The following is a 23,213-nucleotide window of genomic DNA, read 5'->3' as shown; positions in this document are numbered from 1 at the left end:
TATAAAGAAGTTGTTATTTTACAGGAAATAAGAACCAACGCAATTTTTACTGGTTTGGTAGCTTAAATGACATGGACATCCTAGAAGGCAGCAAATATATCACAAACAAAAGGTCACTGAACTTTAATACTCCTACGCAGACACTCTACCTCATATGAGGCTAGGACATCAATTCAGTTGGATATTAAAATTTACATTTATCTGGCACTGGCAGTCTACTGAGAATATTATAAGGTTATTATGAGTATACCTCAAAGTATGCACAAAGACAGTACAGCTAGAATATCGACCAATGCACAGCGAAGGTCGATGCGTGGCCTACTGTCTGAGTGCATACTTTGAGGTATTCGCGTAATAACCTTATTACTATACATCTTTTCCTTCCAAGAATACATCATGGGAATGCCAAAATTCAAAAAATTTATAACAGAATCAGCAAACTTCTTTGTGTGGTGTCTGGTCAAACCCTGATGGCAGCCATGTTTGTTTTTATTATTAAAACACGCTTACGCGCGTAATCATTTCATATTTGGTATTCACATTTCCTAATATGGTAGGATGAAAATACCCTGTAAAATACCACAAAATTACAGCACGCTGTAACTTATGGTGTTACGGTGACAGATGTATAATAATTATAGAATATCGTGAAAATATTGCAGGTATTATTGTGTTTTAGAAATAAAATTGAAATGAATTGTAAAATATTAAATAAGTGAACCATATTGACAGCCATAATTCAGCCCATAATGAATGAAGTTAAATTTTCGTGGCCTAATGGTAATGAGAAATAGTTCAAATGCTAATATTATTTAAGTGTAAGGTAGTTTGCTACATGTACCATTAAAACAAATATTCAGAAATAATCCAGCAAGATCAGGCCTCTGTAAGTATGGTAACAAATTTGCAGTTCTATCCCCATCATTCCAAGCCCCAAGATCAGTGAATACAAAAAAAACAATACCCTAAGACATCTAAAGTGCATGGAAAAAACAGTGGTTTAGGGTAAATACTTTACGGTATTACTCAGATATGGAAGACTGGAATTTCATGATAACACCCTTATGACCAGTTTGTTCATGCTGGAGGTTGCCCTAGGTAACAGTAACTATGGCCACATTAAAGATAAATGTACAAACCTTATGATGAAGTATGACAGTATACATACATGAATAAGTTTGGTTTGCTCTGATCATTTAGCCAATGAATTAAATATGCCATCTTTATAAAACATATGTATACAATATCTGCGTATACAAATTTTATAGAGAAGGCAAATTCTGTCATTTGGACCAAAATTCACATGAAAACTAATAAATACAATGGTATTGACCTTCACACATAGAAACTATAAACATTACATCCAAGAGAGCTTCAACATTCACAAAATAAAAGTAAACAGAAAACTGAGCACATTGATGTATCAGTATGCTTTTATCAATAAAGCGTATTACCATGGCAACCTGTAAAATGGACATATCAATACCAGCATTTTCATTCATATGCTTTCAACATTATACACAGATAAGCTTATGAATGCAAATCTGTTATAAAGATGAGAGGATTCAAATATCCCAATATTGATTTGATACGTATATTTATTCCTTATTTATACTATTTCATAACACAAAGCAGGACAAATTGAGAAATCCATTACATGCTACAATGATCACAGAATATCTACCTCACTCAAACATTTCCTCACGAAATAACTGCAGCAATCAAAGGAAACAAGCCGGTAGGCTGGTTGGCGATCCGCTCCGCTCAAAAACAAGCACCATGTTTTTGGCTGTTTCCATGGTGTGACATAAACGTGAAGCTAACGTCGGTTTATAACTAATACGAAGTTCGCAAACACCATTCAGTTTTTGGAAGTCACTTAGTTTATTACTAGGATCACAATCACTCTCCTAGTCGAGTGACTGTGCTAGGACGTATTCTGCTGTTACATTTATTATTTCCAACAGTTTTGCGATAGCATTTTCTAGAATGAAGCGTTTCCTGTAAATGCTGGAAAGCGAAATAATGAAATAACGAGATGGTAAATATTTACCTAAAGTACAGTGTGTTGACCTTCATAAAAATATACTTCATAATGCAAAACATTAGTCACGGTGAGTTATTTAAATATACGACTCCTAATCGAAAAATATGACCACAGTCCAGAATTTCAGACGGATATTAAGAAACCTAAGAGCATATCAAAAGCATTTACTCTCAAATATAAAAAAGAACTGCAGTCAAAAGTCAAGAATGCCAGCAAATAAAGGACTCTGTCCCACAATCCTTTGTGCGCGTTATTACGGACACGCGCAAAAAACTGTACCACGCTTGTCAAATCTGGGTCAAATATACAGTACGCTACTATCTTGCCACAGTGGAGTGTTCGGTGACCATTGAATTAGCCTGTGATTCATATTTTATGTGTATTAATTTATTCATCAATTTTCGTGACTGACAGTACTGCCCAAATTTTAGCCAAAAAACGCAACTGGTGAAACGGAAGAGCATTGCCAGGCAATGGACGCGGGGCTCTTTGGCGACGACCGCATAGAGGTCAAAATACGCGTTCTATTTTTACGCGTTAAATATGGCTCTTCCATTTCGCCCCCTCCGGAATGTTCTACTTTCACAGCCTAATCGCAGGTTTTTCGAAAAACGTCGAAAAAACACAAGAATTAGTAGAAATGTTCCTGTTTTGGGCGGATTATTGATGGAGAATAATGTATTTATTACAAAAATGCTGAAAAACCGTGAGTTGTTGCCTTAGTTATTTTTTTATTGGCGAAAAACTGCGAACTCGGCAAATTTGGTTGCACAACTTCCCTTTATCATATACACCCAGCGACACCGATAAAACTGGTAGGAGGTAATACATTTGGGGCGAAAGTATTCAAAAATCAGTTTTTGGATGTTGCAATGGCAATGGTGGGCCAGGATTGTTTTCCAATTAGTGACCGCACGACCTACCTGTGAAGTATGAACAAAACCGGCCGAGCCGAAACAATCACAGAGGAGTTAAAAGCCGTTGCTGGTGAAAAGTTACCCCAACTTTAGGGTCAAATTTCTCGGTAATGAAAACAGATATCAAAAATTCAAATGGTAACTTTGTGCCCACACTCAAGCTGAGTAGAATGAGCTATGTCTGAAGTGTTTTATCCCAAATTTGTAGGAGGAGATACATTTGGCGTGAAGCTATCCAAAAATCAGTTTTTTTGTTGTTGCTATGGCAATGGTGGGCCAAAAAAAATTTCCAGATTTTTCCTTATAACTAGGGTTAAGGTGTGACCTACCTGCCAAGTTTGAACGAAATCGGCCAAGCCAAAAAAATCACAGAAGAAATAATAGTGAACACTGGAAATGTACACACACAGACACACACACACACAAAACGACAAAAGTGATTATAAGGGCAATCCTAGCGGAGCGGATCGCCAAAATAACAAAATCAACATAATTCAATACCCACTACTAAAAATATCACAAAAATTTGGTTCACATCTTCATATTTTACAGTTCGATCCCCTGAACAAAACCTCAAGAAAAAGACACACTACATTAATGAACAGTAACTTGCAAAAAATATTTGTAATAGTATCGTTAAATTGAAAGCAATACCTGAGAACGATTTAGCTCAGGTGCACTTAGAAATGAAACAGCTTGTCTGTCTCCATGGATATGACCTTTACTGACCTCTATATCATTTTCAGTCAACCAGACATGACAGGAGGAAAGAAATTAAACATGTATGTTCATTTATGGCTGATTTGGCACCGAGCAATCATTTAAATCTAAGCATAATTTAACATGATGCTGTCAGAACATAAATATTTAATACTTCTTTTACAATCGGGAGTGATTCCAGACAGTAGAATGAAACACTTTGAAAATTGGGTAACATGACATTATTATAGACTATAACAAAATCATGTCATTTCACAGAAGTATTAGGCCAAATAAAAAAAAGTTTGTGTTTCCAAGCAAAAAATATAGGATGGTACAGTGTCGGCAAGATTTTTTATTTTTTTTCATTTATTTTTACGAATTTAAATCTAACAGATATTTTTGGACATAAAAAGAACTTTTCAATTTACAACAAAACATGGGTAGGTTGGGTACTGGAAAGTTCAAAATGTCAAGCAAAATGGTCAACATTTTCTGCACTAATTTTCCATGGTTAAATTATTTCTTCATATCTCGAAATTTTGCTTGATGAAATGGGATGTAAATAAAGTTGTATGTTATCACTGATGTGTTAAAACTTACCAAAACAAAATTGAGTTTTTAGTATGATAATAGTTTGAATATAATATATACAATGGGAAACTTCAATAACATATACTTGCAGTAACATCATCAACATTGTAAAATATATATTTGACTCAAACTCCCTTAAAACACAATATTAAACCCTCATGGTAAAATATTGTCTTTCTGATAACCCTCAAATCATATCCAATTGACAATTTTTATAGCAATGAAAAAAACACCCATTAACTATTAGTTGGGTTTGCTACTGTGTTAAATTGAATGTATACAGGTTTAATATTCAGTTTAATTTGATTCAGCAACTTATAAGCACGGTTCATAGCATACACAGTTACTAGTATGTGCATGGAAAAGGAATGCACCAAACAAATACAAGTAGTGGTTCAGTAGATTGGAAGAGTATTTCAACTTTTTGACCACCAGAATTTCCTGCCCAAATTATTCTGCACTTTTTTCTTATATTCTTTGATAATTCTGGAAATGAATCCTAATTTTGGAGCCAACTAACAAAATTTGAGTCAATTTTCAGTTTTTACTCAACAAATTTGGCTATTTTTGTTCTAATCGTCTGAAGGAAAGTGCAGACTATAAACAGGTCTGAACTATTTTGTGAATTTGTGATGAAAAAAGGGAACTGGTGGTGAAAATGTTAGAAATCTATATACAGACAAGAGGGATTTTTGATGTACTTTGCCAAAAATACCATGTGACACAGAAAACAGCAAATATAGTTAATATAAGACATTTAAACCAATGCAATTGACATACATCTCATATGCTCTATATCTAAACTTGGTGATCTGGTTGTTTTTTGCTGATCCTTTATGTGAAACCAATTGTACCTGTTTTTGAAGGACAATACTGACAGTACAATGTGAAGTGAAAATGGTAATAGAAACTGAAAGCCTTTAAATTGACAGATAACAGGGATCAAACTTTATAAAATACACTCAGCATCATCTATTGGAATAATATAGGGTATTTTTGAAAGAAACCAAGAAAAACTCATTTGCTATCCAGGCTATTGCATCTGTGAAGTTCAAGCCCTAAAGTAAGACATTAAAGTAAGAGATAAAACACATAAACAAGAATAATTTGATTGTGTTCACAGCCTGACAAATTAAGGTCACATGAATCATTATCGATCTACAATTGAGACACAGAGACAAAAGAGAGCCACTTCAGATAAACACACAATGTCATCTCTTTTTCCATTGACAATGCCCATGTATAAACCACATCATTATGTGCATATATGATGTATATCCAATTAATTTCATTATAATGAAAGGATACAGAATAATGAAATTTGCAAATCATCAACAACTCACCTTGTATAGATAATTCCTAATAAATTATTAAGTTTATACATGTATGATTAGAAATTTGGATAATAAATCTATTTTATTTTCACAGAAGCAAGATACATGTATAGAAGCTAAAATTGAATATTTATGGTATAAAATAAAAATCTTTTAAATTTTTACTATTTTTGCTGAAGAATTATTCAGCGAAAATAAAATCCAGCTAATATACCTTTTTTTCTATATTTTACATTCAACTTGTCAGATATCAGTGAAAATAAATTCCATACAAAACACCCAAAAACACTTTTCAGCGAAAAATAATTTCATCTAAAATATATATTTTACAGTAATTAATTATTGATTATTATTTAAAATTTTCAGAATCTTGAAAAATTTATTTTCACTCAATTTGAACCTACGGGCATAATACGTTTTGTGTTCAATATGAAATACACCTTTTGCTAGAAAGTGCTCGTAAAAATGCAGAAAAAAATATTCAGACAATACAAGTAGAGGTATTTTTCTGTCAAATTGAATACCATTTGGCAACCTTGTAACATGTTCCTTGTTTTTGAGATGCAAAAATGTTATGTAAAATACCTTGCAAAATTATTTCATGATTGCTACAATCGTCCAAATATGTCCATGTCACGTCAATAATTTCTATTTGTCAGAATCAAACACTTAATGAATAATTCAGTAGATTACGTAATGCTTCTGGCATCAATTGAAAACAACACTATTAAATTTCAGCCAGTAAACCATTGAATTTATTCAACTCAGAAATATTTGTGACTCAATCACTTGAGCATTCAAGATGAAAAAATTTCATTAAAGACACTAACCACCAATCATTTTTCAGCGCAAAAATTTGCGTCTGGAAAAATTTAAGCCATTGCAGTAATCTATTAGCATGAAATGAGCTGTCAGTAATCATAAACCTAAATCAAAAATCACATTATCTGCTGCAGCATGTAATTACAGTGAAATATTCAGTTAAACATAATTGAATTTTCATAATATTATTATCATATATGTATAGAAATTGTCATATTACTATGTATGGAATACTAATGACTATAACATGTTGTCACCGAACGCATCACAGTTCAATAAAAAATACTATTATTAGTATTTGCAAAAGGGAAGTACTGTATGTATATGTATACAGCAAAAAGGCTGTAATGTTTATTTAACTCCAAAAACAACTCCAGTGAATGAACAGCTGGGTAATTACCTACTATTTACATGTGTTTAACACAAACTATCTGATACCATAGTGGGTGATAGAGGAATTGTACTGTGATGCTCTCAAAAAATAAATTTTGTTTTTATTGTAAAATACTGATGAAAAAAATAATACAAACGGGAAAAAAAATCAACCTTTAAAATGATTTTTTTTTATCATATTGTATCTGCATGAAATATTTTAGTGACACACCTGCCAAATACTGGTATAAACTAGATTCTGCTGAAATAGTCTGCTCATAAGCTAGACTTTATTGCTTGCTATATGACCATACTATAGATGTCATCCAGACTATGTCTGCATAGAGGATGAGTACCTAATAATTATCATTCTTGGGATGGATTTAAAAAATTACAGCTTGGATTATTATGAATGTGATGATAATAATAATAATAATAATAAGATTATTATATTAATGGCTTCAGGCACAAAAATATACAAGTACATGTATATAATGTTGTTGCAGAGGGCAAAAAAAGTCGTAAAGCATACTAATTCATTTCTTTAAAGAAAAAAACTAAAAAAATTGGCTAGATTACATATTGTCTGCTTGTGGGTAGTACTCACCAACTGAATGAATTTGCCAGATATATAATAATAGTTGGTTAGTAACAGATATGCCCAATAGAGTTGTGATTAATAAATAAGCTAGTGTTGCACAGTGATTGTGGCACTCCAACAGAATGGTAGAACCCTTTGTAGATGTTCCTTTTAGAAGTGTGATGGTATTTATTGCAAATTCTTTGATCAACAATAATACAAACTAGATTTCAAAATGTTATAGTCACATGTCACACAACCAGGTTGATAATTATGGTGTACATATATTTCTAAATGTTTTTGACGTCCAAATGCATAAATTATACTTGTAATTATGGCATAAAATCACTGCTTTAATATTCATAGTCACATAAGTCCAATTAGATACTATGCAGTGACTTATAACCCGACAAAAAACTACTTGACCAAAACTGAATGGCTGCTGTTTACAACAGCTTCAGTTGAAAGAAATAATCTCATTATATACCTTCATGGACGTTTAAGAGATTGTAATAATACAATAATACTTAGGTATGCTCAATGTACCAGAAAAACAACAGTCTAGGCGTGCCAGACATCTTCACTGATTTGCATAAACTGCTATTATAATTTAAATTTTAAGGAGCGAGACATTTTGACATTTTAACATTTAAATCTGGAGTCAGGTTGTGGGTAAACATACTGCTGTGATACTGTTTCAATTATTCTCTAGAAGAATGTGCATAAATATAGTATTTGCTCTATTAGTAGGTATGCGCTTTAATATAAAATTCACAGAGATGTTTCTATGGTCAATATAAGTAATATTTTAATGATTCAGTATAAAAGATTTTTTTTGGTTTATACATGTACATACTTTATGGAGATGCACTTCTAATAGGGCAAATATGGTGATACTGATTCCAAAGGACCTTTAAGGTATCACATAAAAAAACAAGAGATGTTATAGATAACCTATACCTTCTGGCTGCATCAGTATTGTTTACTTGTGCATAGTCTGTACTAGCCAGGGATCCACAGTGTTGTCAGATTGGGCAATATTTAAATTTGCTTGTCAGCTACCAATTAAAACACTGCCATGAGTCAATAGCAAAACAAAGTAGATGGGCAGAAAATTAATGCAATCGATTAAATCAAAGAATCACACATGTGTTGCTTCTTGTATTATTATTTATGAACGTAGGTTAGTGTAAGGAAGGATTTTGTAATGAAAAGAGTGATTTTATTAAAGATTGCATGATTCATTAATAAGTTTCTGACAAACAGGCATAACATTCTAAATATATGATCTGAGCATAAAATAATTGTGTCCGGTTTTTGAATTACTACATAATCCTAACATAGTTACAAGGTTAATAAAAGTGTTTTCTACTGGAACTATGAGCTCCTACAACAGGAACTATGGTTTGCTTCAAATTTATATACAATCCTAACTTAGTTAGGAGGTTAATAAATAATTTTCTACTGGAACTGTGAGCTCCTACAACAGGAACTATGGTTTGCTTCAAATTTATATACAATCCTAACTTAGTTAGGAGGTTAACAAATGTGTTTTGTACCAGACGTATGTCTATTGTACTGTTTAATGTACTGAGAAACACTAATTGGCCAGCTCCATGTTCAAAATAAATAATGAATCAAAGAAAGCTTAGAAAGAACTCCCGTATGCTGAGAGTTTTGGAGACACATTAAAAATTAATTCAAAATTACTTATACTTGAGATATTGATGGAATAGCTGAAAACTAATTATGCAAATAAGATAACTAATATGAACAGATTTAGGTGTAAAACTAATAAGGTCTGCACAATGTACCAAGTTTCATTGAAATGTGATTAGAACCAAAAAAATATTAATTATTATACTAATTAGAGAATTAATATGAACAGATTTTAACCCAAAATTAATAAGGCTGTCTATTGTCCTTAGCATTTATGTACCAAGTTTTATTCAAATGTGATGATCAATACTTGAGATATCAGTATTAATTAATTATGTTAATTAGATGATTAAGAAGCATAAATATTTACCAATAACTAATATGGTGCATAGTCTTAGGTTCATTGAAATGTGATGGGTACTCTTTAAAAGTTTCATTAAAATCCAATGAGTGGTTTTTAGACATCAGTGCAATAGCCATAGAACAGCAAAAAATTAACTAATTATGCAAATTAGGTAATTAATACATGTAGGCACAATTATTTATCCCAAAATTAATCAGGTCTCTGCATAGTCCTAGAATATCTATGTCGCAAGTCTCATTGAAATGTGATGATTAGTACTTGGGATATCAGGTGAAAAGCTGAAAATTAACTAATTATGCTAATAAAGTAATTAATATACACACATATTTACCCAAAAACTAATCAGGGGTCTGCACAGTCCTCAAGTAACTATGTACCAAGTTTCATTGAAACATGATCATTACTACTCGAAATATCAAAAGCTTCGCACACGGGAGTCAAAAAGTAATCTGGACTTTATGAAATATCAATGCCTATAAGTGATTCAGACCAAATAACTACTGCAAAGAAAAAAATATCAACTGCAGAGAAACCTGTGTTAGTGACCATTTCTAGTTCCAACACAATTTACATGTGATTTGTATATAATGGCAACCTGTTCAATATGACTAGTAACCGCCCTTTTGGCATTAGATCGGTCAAATGAATCTGTGTATCTGAATTTACAGGCACATTTATGAGATACTGTACATGTACATGTATAAATATGAAACACAAGATTTGAACTTGAAGGACAGCAAAGCTTCTCGCCACTGTAAGCCTACACACTCCCAGTTACACCCCATCACAGTGTCCCAAAAAGGACAGCTAGATATAGCATGTAGTGAATTCACTCTTACAATGATTAGATGGGCATGTGCAATTTGAATCTCTAACGTCACAGTTTAACATGCATTCTGCACAGAAAAAACAAACATATTTGTATTCACTCCCTCTTAATTGCTCCTTAAACTGAGAAAACATTGGCTTAATTTTATTCACAAATTAAGTAATCAACCTCTGTATAAAGAACACCTATATATTAAGAACAATTTCCTTATGTACCTACCTTGGGTGGTTACTATACTGTACTATATAAATTTGTCACAGACTACTAAAATTTGTTTTTTCACATTACCTATATATTTACTAGAAAATTGCAGTAAAGAAATATATTTCTATGAACAAAAGCAGCTTACCCGTTGCAGAAGCTTTTCGTCTTCTTTCTGTTTTTGATTCGTTATTGGAACTTTTAGTTGTGGCAGTAGGGATACATCAGGCAACTTCATAGGTTCTCTTGGAGTTGGTGGTACTATTAACCAGACAAAGAAACTGAAGAGGAAAAATGCTATTCCAAATCCAAGAAACATGCCTTGAATATAGGGTGGCAGAGGAACGGTGAAATATGTATACACAAGCATCGTCAGTAATAAACCAGGGATAAAAGGGAACGGTTCAGCTGAGGTAAATACAATTGTAATGGGTGGTTTGGTTTCTTTGGGGGATTCAATATCCTCAAGTTGAATGTCCAAAATACCGTTACTACTTCTCTCTGATGATGGACTGTCAATCTTACTATCATCTCCCTCACTGGATTGATCTGTAGCTCGTCCAGATTCGGTTCCATCCAAGCTTATAGAGTGTGCTAGCAGTCCAGACATGGAAATACTACCAATGTTCCTTTTTTTACTGTTAGTGTGCTTTGGGCTCTCAGCTTTCACTGATTGTTCCTTGGGTTCAGTTTTCTCTTGGTAGCCTTGTTGTATCTTGGTATGGAAGAAATATGGATCAGACGCAGATGGGGGAATGTCATAATGGTCAGAAACTAGATCTAATCCATCTGTAGCAGTATTGACATGCACTTCTCTGTCCAAACTTTTGGCTCTTGTATGCAAAGTACCATTTTTAGCACTGCTAGCTCTTGGTCTTGTTAGCGGAGAGGTTGGAGGGCTTAGATCTTCTTCTTCCCACATTTTACTCAATAAAGTAAGTGGATCAGTTCCGGCATCTTTTACACCTTCAAATTTTGTGTGTGTGTCCTCTCCTTTTACCTCCAAAATCTCACTATTAACAGTAAATAGTCCTCTATCAAAGGACCGTGATTTTGTTGGCACACTAGCAGATCTGGGTTGTTCTGGAACAGCTGATTTTGTTGGTGGTTTAGCTGCATTTATTGGTACGGTTTCAGATGTATTCCTTTTACTTGGCTGACTGACACTTCTACCGTTGGATACACTGGTTGGCTGAATTTTCTTATCTTTCACTATAGATATTTCATCGTCTAATATAAAATCGTCATCATCTAAGGATGATAAGGGGTTGTATCGAATACTGACAGAGGGCAGGTTAGTCTTTCCACGATTCCTACTTCCTCCTTTCATTGAACCCAATTTTGGCGCTGGAGGCCGAGGGGGTGGAATCTTCTTATCACTCATGATATTCACAATGCACAATTGAAAAGTAGCCAAATCGGTTTTCTCATATCATCCTTTGGAACTAACCATTAGACTTGTTGTTCTGGTGTACACTTGAATCGGTATTGAGTATCTGTTTAGAAAAGCAATAAACATCAGCATGTGAATACCATCAGCAAACAATGACCTTAATAAAAAATAAGTGTACGTTAGTCGTCCGAAGAAGATATAATTGAACTGGTAAGTTATAGACAACACTAACGACTGACTGTCTATTTATTTCTATGACGCATGCACGGAGACCAGCGCAGACTGCCACCTAGTATATTTAATAAGTTATAATAAATAAGTGTTATTGTCTTGTTGAGTAAACTGGGTTAAAGTCTACAGATGACATGAATGTTAAAGTCCGATCGGCCATCCATCACCCGATTTGGCGATACATCACGCGTCTGATCAAAACGAAACATGGTACCGATCTTTCGAGGTTCCTACATTTTACTACAGGTACGCAATGACTGAGTTATTAATCTATAAAAATGAGTAATATTAAAACAGATAAGCTATTATTTGAATAATAATAAACATGGGGATGTATGCGCCAGACGCAAAAATAGCAAATCGTCAATGTTAAATTGTCGATGGTCAACAGTAAATACGTGATTGTGTTTGTTCTCACAACCCAATGTAATCACAAACAGCTGGTAGGCTAAGCAAAGACATTCATAATGCAAAACTTACCAAATTATATAAATATTACAACAGAAATGTTGGTAAATGAAGAAAACTTCCGCAGCTCAACACAAACCTCAATCGACCTGATGTAAATAAAAGATTCGATATTTTGCGCATATAAATCTGCGCAGAGGCGTGTGACCAATCACATCACTGCATTCTTTCTCACAGGTCATTGCCCAGGTCAACGAATTGTGTCACATTGTACTGTTGTAACTTCTGTGTATATATATATATATATATATATATATACACAGATATATGTACCTGGTTTTTAATTTGTTTTTAAACATGAATTGATATTTTAAAAATGGAATGTTTATTCTCTCCGTTTTTAGAAAGCTTACTGATTAACAGGGTACATAAGATTTGTATTAACTAAATATTAAAAAAAAGAACAGTTTACAGCATTTGAATGATTTTGTGGGTTTATTTTCTTAAAACTGGGTAAAAGTCACAAAACTTTATTTAGTTTTACCAAAGTATATCTTTCACGCCAGGTTCAGTTCCAGTTGCACTGAAAAAAAGAGACTATTTAATATGGTCGATGGTGGCGCTGTTCAATTAGTTTTGAATTTTATCAGGAGTTTGATATTGTGAATGTTTTTTTTTTCTTTTCTCTATCAAAGATACATTTTTTTAAGAATATAGTTTGTTTGTCCGAATGTCGAGAAAAAAATTACAGTTACAGTTAATATACAAAACTATGAACATTTTCAGTCCTACTGGTGTTACGGTGGTCGTGTTTCTTTTTTTTTTCACATGGAATTCTCTTTGCGTGTGTTCAAATTTCATGTATTTTACACGCTAGGAGTCCCATATCGAACTTATATATTTTCTAAAGCGTACAGTGTTGTGTAACTTCAACGCATTGCATTGTTATGGAACCGGACGTTATAATTACTTTATTTATATATTATAATAATGGTAATAATGCATATGGTGAATGTCAACAACTTGAATGAAACCACAAATAGGAATCTTATAATTATGTTAACTCAATTGGCCTTTAACGACCCCCGTTCTTTCTTAAATATTTGTCTTATCTTGACATTCCGGTTGCTTTTGATCAAAACACAGGCTCAAGAAATTACTAGTAATTGTTTTGAACATTCACAAGCCTTTTGCTGAATTACGGTCATGCTTCTTCTAGAAACACAGAGGACGATTGTATAATCTGAGCAGTCAATGCCTTTCCTTAATTTAGAGGATCGATCAGGCCTCCCCCTTTTTCGACGTTCTTCCAATGCTGTTAAATTCAACTTGCGAAGATTCAATTATTAGTTACAATTTTCCGAAACTATTAATTTTTTAGCTCATCTCCGAACCTTTTTTTTCTATGAGATTGATGTGTTTGTATAAAAAGGGGGCTCTCAACTTGATATGCAATAATCTAAATGTATGTTCTTGTCTGAACATGTGCTTCAACACTATGTGTCACTGCAATGTGTTACGATACAGCAATGTGTGTTTCTATTATTGTTCTGACGGTAACTTGTGTTTTGCCAGTGTAATAATTTGACATTGTGTCAGTTGTGTCAATAACATTGACTCGTCGTGTTTTTCTTGTCCCTGTGATATTGTATATATTATTTAAACTAAAATAAAAAACTAAACTAAACAATTTGCCATTAAATCATAGTTAAATGACATTGTTTTCTTTTAATGGACTGGTTTATATCATAATTATACTTCTATGATTATATGTTCCTTTGTTGTAGTTTGTTGGTACACGTTCGGTTTAACCATTATAGACGATTGTTTCTAATGTCCATGATTTTACTAGTCTTTGTTCAGACTCCTTCATGCTGGACTGTCACTGCTAAATCAACGTGGAATAAACACATATATATTTATATATATAACTCAAATTAAGATACCTTCAATTAGACGTAACAAATTTATGTTCATGATGGTAGAAAGTAATTCCAAATTGTCACTCCCATCACTAGTGATTTTAAACTCATCAAGCTAATTATAACAACATAATGGAACTGAAATCAACAACAACTTGATTCACTCATTTGTTTACAATAAGGAGACAGCACAACTTAAAGCAAAGATCAACAGAAAAGCGATTTAATTGACATAATTTGGACTATGTTGTGACATTTATTGCTCTGTATTTGCTATTTTTGTAACTGACCATATATGTTCTTATTCAGTGAAGTCATATGTACAATTTTTGGTTTTCTAGATATGCTGAAACAAATCTAGTCCGCTCTGAATGACCGTGACGACGATGCAATAAAATAATAAACATTAGAAACTCGACAAGACCTAAAAATAATCGTTTTAAATGTTATAAACTGTGAACATTTGTCATGTCTTTACATCCAATAGAATACAGTAATGTATTTATTTGTAGTTTATATATAATTATGAAAATTTACAAATGTCGTTCCAAAATCCATATGCGAGTCCACTAGACTGGTCTGACCCAAGGTCGACGTAAACCAATCAGCAATGAATACGCAATGTTCGAGCAAAACCAAAAAACGTCACTTCCGCTTTACAATAACAAAACTTTTAAACGAGCGTGTGAAAATGAAGATGTGTTGTGCTGTCTAATTTGTCGTGTAATTTCATGCTATATTCGCCATAACGGGACATAAATATGCAGTGGTTGTGCAGACACCTTCTTACCACGATACTGGTGTTCTTCGCCTTTGAAATCCGAGTAGGAACAGCAGATAAGGTGAGAAGTGCACGATGATTACAAAATGCAAATGTTGTTGCAAATCGTACGGTTCGGTATTAATTTTACTATTATACATGTATGTGTACCCTGTTTATAAAATATGTGTATTCCAGCAATACGGCATTCCTACGCGGCGTGACAATTGAATAGTGGTCTCGTGTAGTATCGCATGTAAACGACACCGATATCTTTGTTTTGTTCGATCGGCGGATCGGCAATATTTTCTGTGTTCCCTTTCCCCCAGAGTACAGTAATCACGATGTTATCACTTCCTGTTTTGAAGGCTCGCCATTAGCTAATGCATATTTTATTTTCTGGCGTTTTTTGTGGTATACCGGTAGTATCACTGCACGTTATAGCATAATGAACATGGGTGGTCATGATTACATCATCCGGGGGTTCCCTCGGACAAGTACACGTCAACCTGTTGTCGTCAATGCCTTGACTCATAGTTGGCAGTAAAATAATCGACTGTTACTGTAGATTATGTGCATGTTGAATGAAAGTGAAGGAGCAATTTCTCTTCTTTGAAGTATGATTTATGGATGTACTGCACTTCAATGATTTTAAGTTTATGTTTGTATGTTACTGTGCATTTCATGAAAGCATGGATTTACATTTATAAGGGAAGAATTCCTTTTGTACCTCCTAACACTAATTGTACCCCTATCCTGCAGCACTCCCCATATTAATTGTATATGCCCCTCCTATAACTATATCTAGAGGGGACATATGCAATTGAATGGAGAGTGTCTTGAGTGAGGTTAAAGTTCGGGGACATATTTATAAAATATTTATCACAAGGAAATCCTTGTGCTTCATTCAATCCAAAGAAGATGTTTTAATTAGCTATAAAAACCATTTGGTAAAACATTTATAAATGCATTTCATAAAGGCATAAATGTTTTTATATAAATGTTTATAAAATTCAAATGATGGTTAAAAACCACTAGCCCAATCACCACATGTTTAGCATGCATAGACATATGACTTAAGAAAACCTGCAAAAACTCATGAATAATGGATGTTACCAAATGTCTTCTATAGAGCATCTTCTTTTGATTTATATCGAAGCGTGAGAATCTTCCATGGTCGATTGTTGTATAATATTTCATACATTCCATGATTCCTTTCGAACAATAAAACAATTACAAATTTGACACGATGTCTAAACATAGTCAACATCGCCAATTTCACAAAATCTACAGCCAAAATTTATCCTTCAAGTGTCAAAGTCAGCTTTGCTCACATTTCATGATTCTTCAAAAACTAAATCTGCCTAATTTTTTTTTTTTTTTTTTTTTGTAATCAAAATCTTGATGATAGAAAATTACTTTCTTTTTTTGGGTCAAAATACATAAAAGTGTCAAAATTCTTACTCCAAAACTCCTAAAATTAGAATTTTTACAGTAAAGTAGCACATACGATATATATGCTTTAGTTCTTATAAAAGATGACCATATTAATTTTTTACAGATTTGGTAATAGTATGATTGTTTTTAATTCAGATTTTCAACCATCCCTGGCACAGTCTGGTTGCTTGTATGTGTTATCGCAGCCCCTTTGTCGTATGTTATCTATTATGGAGTCTTTGTTTTCTGAAATTAGCTGTCAGTTAAAAATGTTGAATAAGCTTCCCACCCCTTCCCCTTTAGTTTATATACGTACTGAATACCATGGCTACCATAGTTTGTCAATTTCTTATCAGTAATCATGGATATATATGTAGAATGGCACGTACATGAACTCACATGACAAATGGGCTAATTTTTAAAATTGAATTATAAGTGAATCATACAATCTTAGAAGTACAAAATAGAAGACAGAACTGGTTTCAACCCTCTTTACATACTTTTGTCTTCTTAATTTAGTCATATATTTCCAAGTACTGGCACATGTATTAGTAGTCTGGATGTAGGCTCCAATGGGAAACACATTCCCTTTTCAATCTATTGATCATTGCCCTTAAGGCCATAGTGAGGGTGGCCTTGTTATAACTAATCACTGTATTTGCTCTATTAGTAACCACATGCACATGGTTATGCTGTGGAAGAAATAAAAATGATGTCGTAAGACTGGTTTTCTTGGCTTTTGCCTTGTTCACTGAAACATACATGTCATGAACATCACAAAAAAAAATAGTGCTCTTTTGCAGAAATATAATCAATTTTAGAATAATTTTATATGCGTAATGGTGAAAAAACCTAATCTCAGTGAAATAGGAGATGATATTTGCACTGTGAGGTAAATACGACAAAAAAAACACACATCACAAATGTAAACGTTCCATGTAAAAGTAACAGTAACATTTCTATTAGTTGTTAGCAATAAATACAAATTTGAAAGTGATACATTTTTTTGTGTTGTGAAGCTTCTTCAAAACTTCAATGCTTTTGATCATTTCCTCATCTCTATTGTTAATTGCGTATACAAGTTTCTGGAATGAATTGGTGATTTTAGCCGGGAATGCAATATCTGTCAGGGTTTTTTGGTGGCCTATGATATTTAGAACAAAGTAGTAAAAAGTGTAATTCATCTTCAATCTCATTTTAAAATAGCAAATATTGTTTACAAATTTGATTTTCTATTTTTTTTTTTTTTTGCCAACCTTTCTCAATTGTATGATAATTATTATAACCTGCCAAAATTCATTGTCAATTTTTGCACATTTTGAATCATACAAAATGTACAGACAGTATTAGTAGACAGTAGACATTGGCTTCTAGGTTTTGATAATAATTTTTATTAATATTTCATGTCAGGAGCAGACTGTACAGAAATATTTCTTGTGAATGGTGCCAAAAGTTGACACTCAAAAGAGTTAAACTACATACATGTACTACTTCTATTGGGCATTTACTCTGGATATTTTGATAGCAATGACTTTAATATATAGTAAATGGTAAATAGTATTGTCAAATCTGTACTAAAGGGGCATCCCTAATAGAAGGATGCACACATTCTTTTCGAACAATTCACAACAAAACAGTCACCATTCCTCAAATAAAATCCACATTCTTCTGTTGTATTGTAACATTTTAATAAGTCATGACTTCTAATATAGATTTTACAGTAAACAATGTCTTTAGTAATTATTGTTCCATTTCATTTATTAATAATAATAATTATAACTATGACTAGTCAATGCGTGATAGTTTTTAGTACTACCTGTACATGTACATCTCATTGTGAAACTACATTTTTTGATTACCAGACTCACTCAATTAACTCATCATTTCAGTTGAACCATATTGTATTGAACAAATAATACGTATAGAGAGAATATTTAGACTGAATAAAGGTCATTGTAGCAATTAATTATCTTAATATATTCTGGCAATGTGAAACAACTTTTACAATTATTCTTATAATACAAATTTCATTCTAAAATTGTTATTTTTCAATTTTAAGTTGTTAATGAACAACAAACTGTTTTGTTTAAATTTTACTAAAATTTAATTCATTTATTATTGTTGTTGTTTTTCATATTTGATGATTAAAATAACATTGTTAAGGAATAGTATTTAATTTAAATAGCATTATTTGTGATAATGATAAAAAATTAAGATGGTACAACATATTTTGTACATTTTTCACAAATTTGCATGTTTTTCTAGAAAGCAGCTTAGTTTAGGAAGACTAAGTCTTAAACAATTGCGGTGTTCTATTTTAATGTAGAATTGTTTAAAAAGAGCTAAAAATATAATTATTCACAACAAATGACAATATTAAATTAGTTTCTATGTGTTTTTACATACAGACCTGCACGTTTCAGTGTATTTGTTTGTGACATATTGTTGACCTTTTGAGTAACATGAATTTCAAACCATCTGCCAGGCATATCAAATGAATTTATAGTACTACTGTATTTATTACAAAAGTTTGTAAATACATGCGTATGAAATCAACAATTGATAATTTAGCGTCATTGTTGTTAGAGTCTTTGTCACCTTCACTTGTGGACATTGACTTTGAGATGTCATGAGTTTGAAGAATCGGAAAAAATTGTGTTGAAGACGAGTAAACATTTCATAGGGGTCCTTAAGACAAGGAGTTGCTGTGAATTTCACAAACTTTCCTCCTCATGAAAGTGCTTAAATTATCAAATTACAAAAAAATATTGAGGTAAAAATATAACGATTTGCAATGTATGTGTACATTGTATTGTTCATCAGAGTTAACCAATACGTAGTAGTTCTGCTTCAATTGAACTGTTCTGAGCATCATACTAAAAGGTAACGGTACCTGGAAGCTAACCTATTAAATATTTTTATGATCAGCTTGGTATGATGTCTGTGTGTCTTGGCATTCCATGTCTGTATGTTACTCATCAGTATACAGTTTCATCCATTTTTCAAAAATTTTGATTTGGTTTGTCTTGCTTGTATGTCAATGATTTAAAATCAAATCATTAAAATTATCAACCATAAATCATACGTATGTTGTATATTGGATACATGTAGAAGCTCTCTTTGATTTCCATTGTTAGCAGTGAAAGCCATGCTTTTGTTTCACCAAGGTGAATTTTATATTACTGATAGTACCTAGGTTTGTGTGTATCTCTGAGTGCATTTATACTTTAAGCATACAATATACATTTTATTTTATTTGATTCTAGATGGCTAAATAGTGCGTAAAATTCATTAAAATCAAGCATTTCTACAATTATGGTACCAATTTTTTTTCCAAACTTGGTATATATGTTATTATGAGACCATGATGCAAACCATTTTGTTTTTTATATCAGATTCAAAATGGATGAATGGTCAATAGCATGTGGCCATTTTGTTTTAACAAATGCTGTTCTGGAGCCATATCGCTGACCTGCCTTGACCAATCACATTCGAACTTAAGGAATACATATATGTATTCATTTGGCTAGCCACTTAAATGTTAATAATGCTAATGCCTTTTCACCACCAGTTCCCTCTTTTCATCACAAATTCACAAAACAGTCCCGTTTAAAGCCTGCTTTTTCCTTCAGAAGATTGGGACAAAAATAGCCAAATCTTTCAAGTGAAAATTGAAAATTGACACAAATTTTGTCTGTTGGCTCCAAAATTAGGGTCCATTTCCAGATATATTGAAGAATATACGACAACAGAAAAATTTGTGTGTGAAAGGCTTGTGGTGAGAAGTTAAAATCAAGCATTTCTGTCATTCCACAACCAGATCTTTCTATATGGATTAATTTGAATACATTGATTTTTAAAAATCAGATTCCAAATGACCAACTGGCAGACATTTTGATTTAATAAATACTTTTCCAGATTTGACCAATCACATTCAGACTTTGTGCATACGTCATACATACGTCGCATACTGTAGACTTAATTTTGAGTAAGATTGAAGACATTTTTGCAAATTTAACAAGTTGTTGAAATCAAAAATTTTGTAGCTGAGAAAATTACTGGGTCTTACGACATGATGTCAGCAAAAATTAAGCAATTTACATTTCATGCACATGCATTAGTTTGACAATTCAAGTAAAAATGATGACCATTTTAATAATGTTAAAAATGCTTCAAAATTCTGGATTCCGGTCATACATACACGGACTGCTGTTGTTAAAATTTTGTACATACATGTATACCGTATTTAAATTGAACACAACAGGATAGCATTTTGTTTTTCTAATTGGAATCTAAATTGTCAATTGATGGACATTTTGTATTAACGAATGCCATCATCTTGGACATGTCTCGACTGATTGCAATAAAATTTACAACTACATAATATGTGTCACACATGCATTCATTTCAAGTTCTGATTCAAAATGGCTGACTGATTTCAGTTTTGTTTAATAACAGGGACTCTATCATGTCATGACTTGACTTGTTTCAACAATACAAAGAAAGCCTGAATTATGTTCTAATAATTTTTCTTTTTCTTTTAGAAAAATACTGGAAGGCTGACCATTCCCTATGTTGGACAAGAATCAGTCTTATTGGTTTCCACTCTTGATGGTAGAATGCATGCTGTGAATAAAAACACTGGTATCACTTTGTGGACTTTAAAAGAAGGTATATGTCCTGTAACAATTAAAGTATTATAATTGATTGCAAGGTATCTTAGTGGTAGTTCCAATGATCTTATGATTGGTTGATTCTAGATCTAATTGTGACTAGGTTGAATAAATTAATTTTTGCTTAAAAGACTTTTTGGGTATTTTGTATGGAATGTATTTTCACTGATTTTTGATGAGTTGAATTGTAAAATGGTGGAAAAAAGGTAGATTCGCTGGATTTTATTTTCACAGAATCATTCTTTCAGCGAAAATAGCGATAATTAATTCCAAGCAAAAATAAAGTATTTTACAGTATTACATTGCTTTAAATGTTTAAAATGTCGATCCAGAAACCAGTTTGCTATTTGGACCGTAGGCTTAATAAACTGATGTGATATCTCATTAACTGTTGTTATTATTTTCTACCAGATCCTGTATTAAAAGTTCCTTCAGAGTATGCTAGAGGTCCATCATTCCTACCGGATCCAAAAGATGGCAGTTTATATGCTCTCGGTACAGAAGGCTTGAAAGTACGTCATTTTATTCATGTGACTGTTTGATTATGCTTATAATTAGTGATACATGTTAATCTGAGTTCCCTGCAACACAATCATACTCTGATCTGAAGCATGTGTCCCAATTAATTGTTATGTGTGCTTTTAAATATGACAGCTTGCTGATAGAAAATATTTTAAAGTCGATCCTGGGTATTTGACCTAATTAATAGAAAAACAACTTTGTCTCATTTTTTGTTTCAAAAGTGTTACAGATTTATTGATTTTGATCAGCAACTTTGTGCTTTTGTTTCATAATATACAATTTTATTGATATACAATGTTAGGAGTAATATTTCCCTCAATAGTAATTTCTAACCATATTATTTACCATATTGTATACACTGCTCATCCATGTATCAGCAAGTGAGTGATCTTTTGGTTACAAAAAAACTGCTATCAGTTTAGGAGTCACAGAAAATGTCTAGAGCAGATCAAAGTTTTAGAAATGTGATATAAGTGATACCGGTACATGTAGGAGTAATTTTTAGAACATTTCACTCTATCCTGGCGCCAGTTCAATTTATGTATTTCAAGTATATGGAATACACAATTTCCTGTTTCTTTTAAAAACATCATGCTGTTTTTTTTTACCGAATTCAATGCTAAAAGATTGTCCTTACTGATGTTTTTGAGCTATTACTCACCTAAAAAATATGAGCAGCTCTTCTAAACATTGCTCAAGGCAGGCTATCAGACAAATACCGTAACAAAAAAAATTTGGAGACATGACCTTTTTACCATAGAAATTTTTTGCAAATTTTATGGGTTGCGGAAATCATGTACAAATAGTTGCTGTGAATTTCAAAAATTTTCTTTCTCTCGAAGTTCCTAAATCATGAAATTACAAAAATATATTAACGTAAAATGTAAAAACAGTTTACAGTGTACATGTACATTTTAATATTGTTAACCCGTAGTTCTGCTTGAATTGAAGAACTGTTCCAAGCATGTTAATAGATGTACTGGTACCTGGGAGCTAGTCTGTAATGAAGTAAAGATAAAAACATGATATTATAAACTAGATATGTTTACAATCATCAGCTTGGTTGTTTAAATATTCTTAACAACTAGGAATATCCACTGTAGGTTATCAAAACAAATTTGAAAATATGAGGTAAACTCGGCAGGTTGATGAACTAGTCTCTGCCGAATATGCACGTAATTTTTTTATTCAGATCTGAAAATCCTAAGTGGGTCTTTTTCATGATTTTCATTCAAAACTACCTCTCCCAACACCACTCAGAGAACAACTGAGCATGCTTAGAATAAATAATTAGCTCAGATTGTAATGCTAGGGTTTTTAGTGATGTCATGTTATTACCTTGATCTGAATCAGTGACAGATGCAGGGGTACCAATGAAAGTGTAGCTTTTTAATGAAAATCACAGCTTTGACACCGTGCAGCATAGCTTGGTCAGGAAAAGCTTAGCTG

General features: G+C 32.6%; 2 protein-coding genes across 3 annotated transcripts in view; one reads left to right on the top strand and one right to left on the bottom strand.

The window, feature by feature from the left end:
• LOC100370396 (testis-expressed protein 2-like) overlaps positions 1-12,629 on the bottom strand; it is a 38,849-nt gene extending 26,220 nt beyond the window's left edge. For both annotated transcript variants that reach the window (XM_085502534.1, XM_085502535.1), the window contains exons 1-2: positions 12,523-12,629; positions 10,567-11,914 (exon numbers count right to left, since the gene is read on the bottom strand). In XM_085502534.1, coding sequence (XP_085358660.1) covers positions 10,567-11,802 — 1,236 coding nt within the window. In that variant the 5' untranslated portion in view covers positions 11,803-11,914; positions 12,523-12,629. The remainder of the gene's footprint in view (positions 1-10,566; positions 11,915-12,522) is intronic.
• A 2,383-nt stretch (positions 12,630-15,012) lies between these two features.
• LOC102809207 (serine/threonine-protein kinase/endoribonuclease IRE1-like) overlaps positions 15,013-23,213 on the top strand; it is a 47,836-nt gene continuing 39,635 nt past the window's right edge. Inside the window, exons 1-3 of the mRNA XM_085502533.1 lie at positions 15,013-15,214; positions 21,114-21,240; positions 21,654-21,754. Coding sequence (XP_085358659.1) covers positions 15,134-15,214; positions 21,114-21,240; positions 21,654-21,754 — 309 coding nt within the window. The 5' untranslated portion in view covers positions 15,013-15,133. The remainder of the gene's footprint in view (positions 15,215-21,113; positions 21,241-21,653; positions 21,755-23,213) is intronic.

This window comes from Saccoglossus kowalevskii, chromosome 8 (assembly GCF_978046115.1).
Source record: "Saccoglossus kowalevskii chromosome 8, keSacKowa6.1, whole genome shotgun sequence".
Lineage (NCBI taxonomy): Eukaryota > Metazoa > Hemichordata > Enteropneusta > Harrimaniidae > Saccoglossus > Saccoglossus kowalevskii.
This window is presented reverse-complemented; position numbering and strand designations above follow the sequence as displayed.